The sequence below is a fragment of the Engraulis encrasicolus genome, unplaced genomic scaffold, assembly GCF_034702125.1.
Source record: "Engraulis encrasicolus isolate BLACKSEA-1 unplaced genomic scaffold, IST_EnEncr_1.0 scaffold_191_np1212, whole genome shotgun sequence".
Taxonomy (NCBI): domain Eukaryota; kingdom Metazoa; phylum Chordata; class Actinopteri; order Clupeiformes; family Engraulidae; genus Engraulis; species Engraulis encrasicolus.
The window spans coordinates 63,404-70,903 of NW_026945472.1; the positions used below are offsets into that span (position 1 = coordinate 63,404).

Below are 7,500 nucleotides of genomic sequence, written 5' to 3' on the forward strand. Positions count from 1 at the left end.
CAGACACACACACACACACACACACACACACACGCAAAGATAGAGTAGACACCTGAGACACAATTTGACAGTCGAGTCGTGAAAAAATGCAAGTTGGTGTGTTAGATTGAGAAATGTATTTCTGTTTCAAAAAAGTGTGTGTGTGTGTGTGTGTGTGTGTGTGTGTGTGTGCAGCGCGGTGCCCTGGTCAGTGAGCCTGCGGTGCAGGTGAGGAGAAAGGGGCGGGGCCAACAGGTGTGGAGCGTCGAGAAGCTCGACAACAAACTGGTGGACATGAGAGAACACTACACACACAGGAGAATAGAGGTACACACACACACACACACACACACACACACACACACACACACACACACACACACACACACACAGGAGACTAGAGGTATTACATACACACACACACACACACACACACACACACACACACACACACACACACACACACACACACACCGCACACAATTATTGCACACACACACACACACACACCGCAGACAAAGGTATTACACACACACACACACACACAGTCAGCAGCTAGCCGCTGTGTGTGTGTGTGTGTGTGTGTGTGTGTGTGTGTGTGTGTGTGTGTGTGTGTGTGTGTGTGTGTGTGTGTGTGTGTGTGTGTGTGTGTGTAGAGTGTAGTCCAGTCTAAGCGTGCGGATCCATTTTATATATAATGTATGTGTGTGTGTGTGCATGTGTGTTTGTATATAACGTGTGTGTGTGTGTGTGTGTGTGTGTGTGTGTGTGTGTGTGTGTGTGTGTGTGTGTGTGTGTGTGTGTGTGTGTGTGTGTGTGTCTAGAGTGTAGTCCAGTCTAAGCGTGCGGATCCGTTCTACGAGGCCCAAGAGAACCACAACCTGATCGGAGTAGCAAACGTGTTCCTGGAGTGTTTATTCCACGATGTGAAGCTGACATACGCAGTACCCATCCTCAACCAGCAGGGGGAGGTAGGACACTGGAGTGTGTCTGTGTGTGTCTGTGTGTGTGTGTGTGTGTGTGTGTGTGTGTGTGTGTGTGTGTGTGTGTGTGTGTGTGTGTGTGTGTGTGTGCAGTCTTGTAAAAAGGTGCTGATATGTCTTCATGTGTACAAAAATGGCCGATCTCATGCAGCTTGAAAAGGTTCCAAACAAACCATTGATTCACTGTCAGACTATCAGACATGGACTGAAATAATCATCAGATTTCAGTGTATTTGTCCTTAATTGAAATGAAACTTGTTTCAGGGCAAAAGCAAAATAACCAAATTTGTACAATTAGTATGTGAATGTTCAACAAAGATGAGGAACTTTATAGGCTAGCAGAAAACCATGTGACCATGTGACCATGTTTGAGGGAAGATCAAAACATTTTCTCTTATTATATGCTGTGTGTGTGTGTGTGTGTGTATAATGTGTGTGTGTGTGTGTGTGTGTAATGTATGTATGTGTGTGTGTGTGTGTGTGTGTGTGTGTGTGTGTGTGTGTGTGTGTGTGTGTGTAATGTGTGTATAATGTGTGTGTGTGTGTGTGTGTGTAATGTGTGTGTGTGTGTGTGTGTGTGTAATGTGTGTGTGTGTGTGTGTGTGTATAATGTATGTGTGTGTGTGTGTGTGTGTGTGTGTGTGTGTGTGTGTGTGTGTGTGTGTGTGTGTGTGTGTGTGTGTGTGTAGGTGGCGGGGCGTCTCCACGTGGAGGTGATGCGTGTGTGTGGGGGCGGGGCTTTGGAGCGTGCGGGAGGAAGTGACGACTCATCAGAACACTCGTCAGGAAGCAGCGAACAGACGGAACACCTGACACGCAAACTCACATGCAGGGTAACACACACACACACACACACACACACACACACACACACACACACACACACACACACACACACACACACATGCACGCACGCACACACACGGAACACCTGACACGCAAACTCACATGCAGGGTAACACACACACACACACACACACACACGGAACACCTCACACGCAAACTCACCCGCAAGGTGTATTCATTTATTGTTTTTTTATTTGATAATTTCAGAAATGTGCTTTCTCGCTTGCACCCTCCACCTCCCTGTTCACCTCCCTTCCGACGCTGTTCCCTCCACCTCCCTGTTCACCTCACTCCATTGCTCTCTGACCATCATCAGCCGTGGGGTTGGGGGGTATCCGCTCAGACCTCACATCACACATACAGTCCTGCCCAAGCTTTCAGTGGCGCTCCGTAATCAATTCCGACGCTGTTCGGTCGATTTGTCAGGCCCTAGCTTCCTCTCCAGTTCACCTTACTTCCTTTGCTCTCTGACCATCACTGACTGGGGAGTGTCCGCTCAGACTTCGCACATATCTGGGTCAAAGACATCCAAAATGAAATTGTCCTTCAGTGTAACGGATACCTTCTGCTGACTGTTACTGTAAAAAACATGACTCTTTTTATTTCTCTATTTTTTTTCCAGTGAATTCATGAAAGCCTCGGCTGTCATCCATTCACTTGAAACAATTTAAAAATCATGTTTTGTACTGTTAGAGTCAGCAGAAGGTATCCGTTACACTGACGGACAATTTCATTTTGGAAGTCTTTGACCCATCTTTGGGGGCAGATACTGCCCGAGCTCTCAGTGGCACCCTGTACTCCCGAGCTCGAGAGTGCCTACCACGTACACATTTCCCGGCCATGGCAGTACTTCAGCACCATGGCGACCTTGCCCAATACGCAGCGTAATCCAACCATCTCAGCTTCAGTGGTCCGCATTGGCCCCCGTGAAACACTTTGATGATTGGCCCACCGCGTGGACAGCCGCTCTCCTACGAGATCACAAGAAGTCTATATAACTATCCATCACAGGGGTCCCCAAACTTTTTTCTCTGGGGGCCACATTATCGTTCCTGACTGTGATCAGGGGCCGGGATCAATCATGTGGGCTGTATACTAGGCCACTGCCTGTTATAGCCATAATTTCTAGCAAAAAATAGTTCATCATTACAAGTGATTTGCAAAGTAGTGAGTACTTCACATATTTTTCAATTTGAAATACCTGTTTTTTATTTTATTTTCTACTAATAACCATGTAAAAATAGCAAGGAAAGGTTAGGAAAATATGGTGATTGACAGTTTATGAGTGATACAATAGAAATGGCAGGCCTGTTTATATTACTGTGAGATGAGAAACTATCAAGACAAGACACTTCTGGTGATTCACACCAGAGATAGTGAAAATTAAACTGTAGGAAGGCCTGCTGATAAACAAAATAATTATATATATACCTGTAGTGTATAGCCTATATATATATATATATATATAGGCTATACACTACCGGTCAAAAGTTTGGGGTCACCACATTTTCCTCCCACAATGCTTCTTTCTGACAGTTAAGCTTATTCCTTTTCAATTTCAGTTCTGGTATAAAATCAGTGTATAGAGTAATTGTTCCTTGAAAATAATGCATGCAACAAATAAGCAATTTGATATTGGAAAAAGTAACTGTTGAATGGATTTACAGTGGTGCTCATATGTTTACATACCCCAGCAGAATATACGCTTTCTTGGCAATTTCTCACAAAATATGAAGGATTACACAAAACCTTTTTTTTTCACTCATTGCTAGTGACTGGCTGAAGATATTTATTAGCAATCGTCTGGGTTTACTCTTTCAAAAGCATGATCACAGCCCAAACTACACAAATGACCCTGTTCAAAAGTTTACATACCCTAGTTTCTGATGCTGAATATGGCCCTGTTTAACATCAGGGACCATCAGTTTGTGGTAGTTGTGAATAAGGCTCTTAATGTTCTCAGATGACAAAACAGCACATTCTTCCTGGCAGAATGGTTGTTTCCTATAATATTTTTGGGTGTCTTGCTGGAACCTCACATTTGAGGTTTCCCCTGAATGGCTCAATGATGTTGAGATCAGGAGAGTGAGACGGTCGCTCAAAAACTTCATTTTATTCTTTCTGAAGCAAATGACGGGTTGATTTGGCTTTCTGTGTTGAAATATTAAGAGCCTTATCCACAACTACCACAAACAATTTAGAGCGGTCCCTGATGTTAAACAGGGCCATATTCAGCATCAGAAACTAGGGTATGTAAACTTTTGAACAGGGTCATTTGGGTAGTTTGGGTTGTGATCATGATTTTGAAAGAGTAAACACAGAAGATTGCTAATAAATGTCTTAAGACAGTCACTAGCAATGAGTGAAAAAAAAGGTTTTGTGTAATCCTTCATATTTTATGAGAAATTGCAGAGAAAGCGTATATTCTGCTGGGGTATGTAAATATATGAGCACCACTGTACTTGTATAGACAAACCAAAATGTATCACTAACTTTTGACTAATCAAAGTGTACCTTTACTAAGGTAGTGTCTAGTCTGGTGTACTAATCAAAGTGTAGACTCCTTTGGCATTAATAATAGCCAGTTGCGGTTCTACAGATTCATTCCTTGGATGAGATGAGGTCCAGAATTGCCCATGAGTTCTATGAGCCCCATGCATGCAAAAGTTGATGTCTGCTCCTGCCAATTCATGCAATGCCGGATGATATACACATAATTTGAAAGAGGAGAATCTAAACTTTCCAACGATGTATGACACTGGCTTGCACATCGCTGAGACAATGGATTGTGCTTTCATAAGTAAGTTCATTCTGATGGCTAGAAAAATCATGCAGCTACTTTGACTTGAATTTGTGGACGAGGTGGCAACTCAACTAATGTCATACACCTACCATTGGAAAGGGCAGACACTAAGCTTTCCAATAGTTCCATGCATTCTCTGATAAACCAAAGAAATGTCTGTAGAAAAATGGACTAAAACACGTATTTCTATGTAATAAATGGGTGAAAAAGCTTGGTTAGATTTCACTCTTCTGTCCAGTTTAACCAATTTTATGGGTAATCAAACCTTTTTTCACCTGTGGCTGTTCAGTACTTTCCATTATTCCATTTCAAGCTATTCAACAGATGCTTGCAAATTGAATAGCAAAAAATAACTGGATAAATTAGGGTGACCTCAGACTTTTGAACGGAAGTGTATATATATTTCATTCTTATATATCATGATATATCATATCATTCTTTTTTTCTGTGAGGATTGCTTTTTTGGGCCAGTTCAAATAATGAGGTGCAGGGAGGTGGAGGGCCGGTCAAAGGGGGTTGGCGGGCCGCATCCGGCCCCCGGGCCTTAGTTTGGGGACCCCTGATCTAACACATGCACACACACAGGACACCTTGCATGCCAACTCACATGCAGGGCAACGCACACACACGCACACACACACAGACTGATTGTGAGTGTATGTCCCGCCCCCAGGTGTGTATCCGCGAGGCGACTGGCCTTCCTGCCCGCCTGTCAAACTTCGTCTTCTGCCAGTACAGCTTCTGGGAGCAGGCGGAGCCTACGGTAGCCCCGCCCCTGGTCAGCCCGGACACGCCCCCTCCCAGCCCAGACGACGCCAACTACACAGTCCGCTTCCACCACTGCCGGGTGAGTAGCCATTAGGGCTGGGCGATATGGAAAAAAAACTATATCACGATATGGATTACTTTATGTCACGATAGCGATATATATCACGATATAGCACAATTACATACATTTTCAGTTATTCTCATTATCGGCTCTTTATTTTTTTATGTCGCAAAACAACTTTTCTTTAAAATGGATCTTCTTATTCTTACTTTTACAGTTACATGAACGTATAGTGTGTATTGTGACAACATATAATGTAATTAAATGATAGTAATTTTATCAATCTTATACAATAGAATATCACAATATAAACAATATAGGAGAAAGGTCACGATATACACTTTTATATCACGACAACAATACATATCGTCATATTGCCCTGCCCTAGTAGCCATAGCAACCAACATTAGTCACTGGCTTCATGACGAGGCGTACAAGTGTTGACATTCCGTCTGTGGTTCTTGCGCAGTTGTGGACGGCTATGCTGCAGAAAAAACAGTTTGCTAACACTTTAGAATAACTACCCACAAACCACTTCATTAACATTTAACATAAAAATGTATTCATGATAATGACAAGTGATCATAAACAAAGTTTGTAAATGAACTTCAACTGCACAGTGGTGTGGGAATCGACTTCTGCTGGATGAGTTTTACGTGTGTTTGCCTGCTAAATACTTCTGTATCCAGTGGTTTCATGCCTTCAGGTCTTTGGATGACAATTTTTCAGGACCGTTGCGACTCTGCTGTGTCTGCTGTGTGTTAATATCGCATTTCTTACTCATCTACAAACATTTGTTAATATTTTGCTGATAATTACTTCATTATTTATGAAGTGTTTATAAAGCTGTTTATGGGTAGTTATTCTAAACAGCATTCCCACGGGTTATGGAATTTCTGGAATATCATGGAATTTCATAAATGTTTTTCCAGTCATGGAAAGTCATGGAATTTTCTAAACAGTTGAGTGAAAGCAAAAACTTTTTTTCGTTTGGCGTATAATTGTTTCTTACTGGTTATACTACACCGCTTCGCCAGAGACAGTTAAGTTTTGCGCTGTAATGTGCAACATTCTAGAATGCAATGAGCCCACTGAAGTCTGGCGGTGGCTCGGTGTCGGCTCTAGGGGTGAAGATAATCTTCAGTTTTCACACTTTAGAAAACTTTCTAACATCATTTCTTTTTACCAAAATGGTCATGGAAATTCTGTGTTTTGGGCCTGGAAAGTCATGGCAAATCATGGAATTGTATATCTGAATGAGAGTGGGAAGGAACCCTGTCTAAAGTGTTACCAAGCAACACTGGCGTCATGACAAGGCGTACAGGTGTTGGCATTCCGCCTGTTGGTGCAACACATTTCCTCGCATAGTTGTGGACGGCTATGCTGCAGAAAAAACAGTTTGTTAAAACTTAGAATAACTACCCACAAACAACTTTATTAAAATTTATTCATGATAATGATAACTGGCAGGAAAACGGTTTCATCACGTGACCAAGCAGCAGCATCGAATTTCTGTTGCTAAATGCGAAAATGCTCAACTCTGCAACTGTTCCTGCAAGAGTGTGGTGCACACACGCAAGTAGAGTATATTTCAGAGAGCTGCCTGGCTGTTGAGGTGGAATAATGTGTGTGTGTGTGTGTGTGTGTGTGTGTGTGTGTGTGTGTGTGTGTGTGTGTGTAGGACTATGTGGTGAGTGTGTCTGAGGAGCTGGTGGAGTATATTTCAGAGGGCTGCCTGGCTATTGAGGTGTAATAACTGTGTGTGTGTGTGTGTGTGTGTGTGTGTGTGTGTGTGTGTGTGTGTGTGTGTGTGTGTGTGTGTGTGTGTGTGTGTGTGTGTAGGACTATGTGGTGAGTGTGTCTGAGGAGCTGGTGGAGTATATTTCAGAGGGCTGCTTGGCTATTGAGGTGTGGGGTCACCGCTGTGCTGGAGACGGCATCGCCCCCTTGTGGAAGCCCAGCGCACTACAGGCCAAGACACGCACCCTGCAGGACAGGTAATATTACACACACACACACACACACACACACACACACACACACACACACACACACACACA

General features: G+C 43.2%; 2 protein-coding genes across 2 annotated transcripts in view; both read left to right on the top strand.

Annotated features, from left to right (window-relative positions):
- Positions 1 to 807: 807 nt before the first annotated feature.
- Positions 808 to 7,193, top strand: LOC134442642 (kinesin-like protein KIF13A). Its single transcript, XM_063192690.1, has 4 exons — positions 808 to 950; positions 1,652 to 1,795; positions 5,285 to 5,458; positions 7,122 to 7,193. The coding sequence occupies exons 2-4, from the start codon at positions 1,679 to 1,681 to the stop codon at positions 7,191 to 7,193; spliced, it is 363 nt and encodes a 120-aa protein (XP_063048760.1). The 5' UTR covers positions 808 to 950; positions 1,652 to 1,678.
- A 71-nt stretch (positions 7,194 to 7,264) lies between these two features.
- Positions 7,265 to 7,500, top strand: part of LOC134442644 (kinesin-like protein KIF13A) — a gene marked incomplete at its 3' end in the record, with an annotated part of 14,144 nt that continues 13,908 nt past the window's right edge. Inside the window, exon 1 of the mRNA XM_063192691.1 lies at positions 7,265 to 7,437. The remainder of the gene's footprint in view (positions 7,438 to 7,500) is intronic.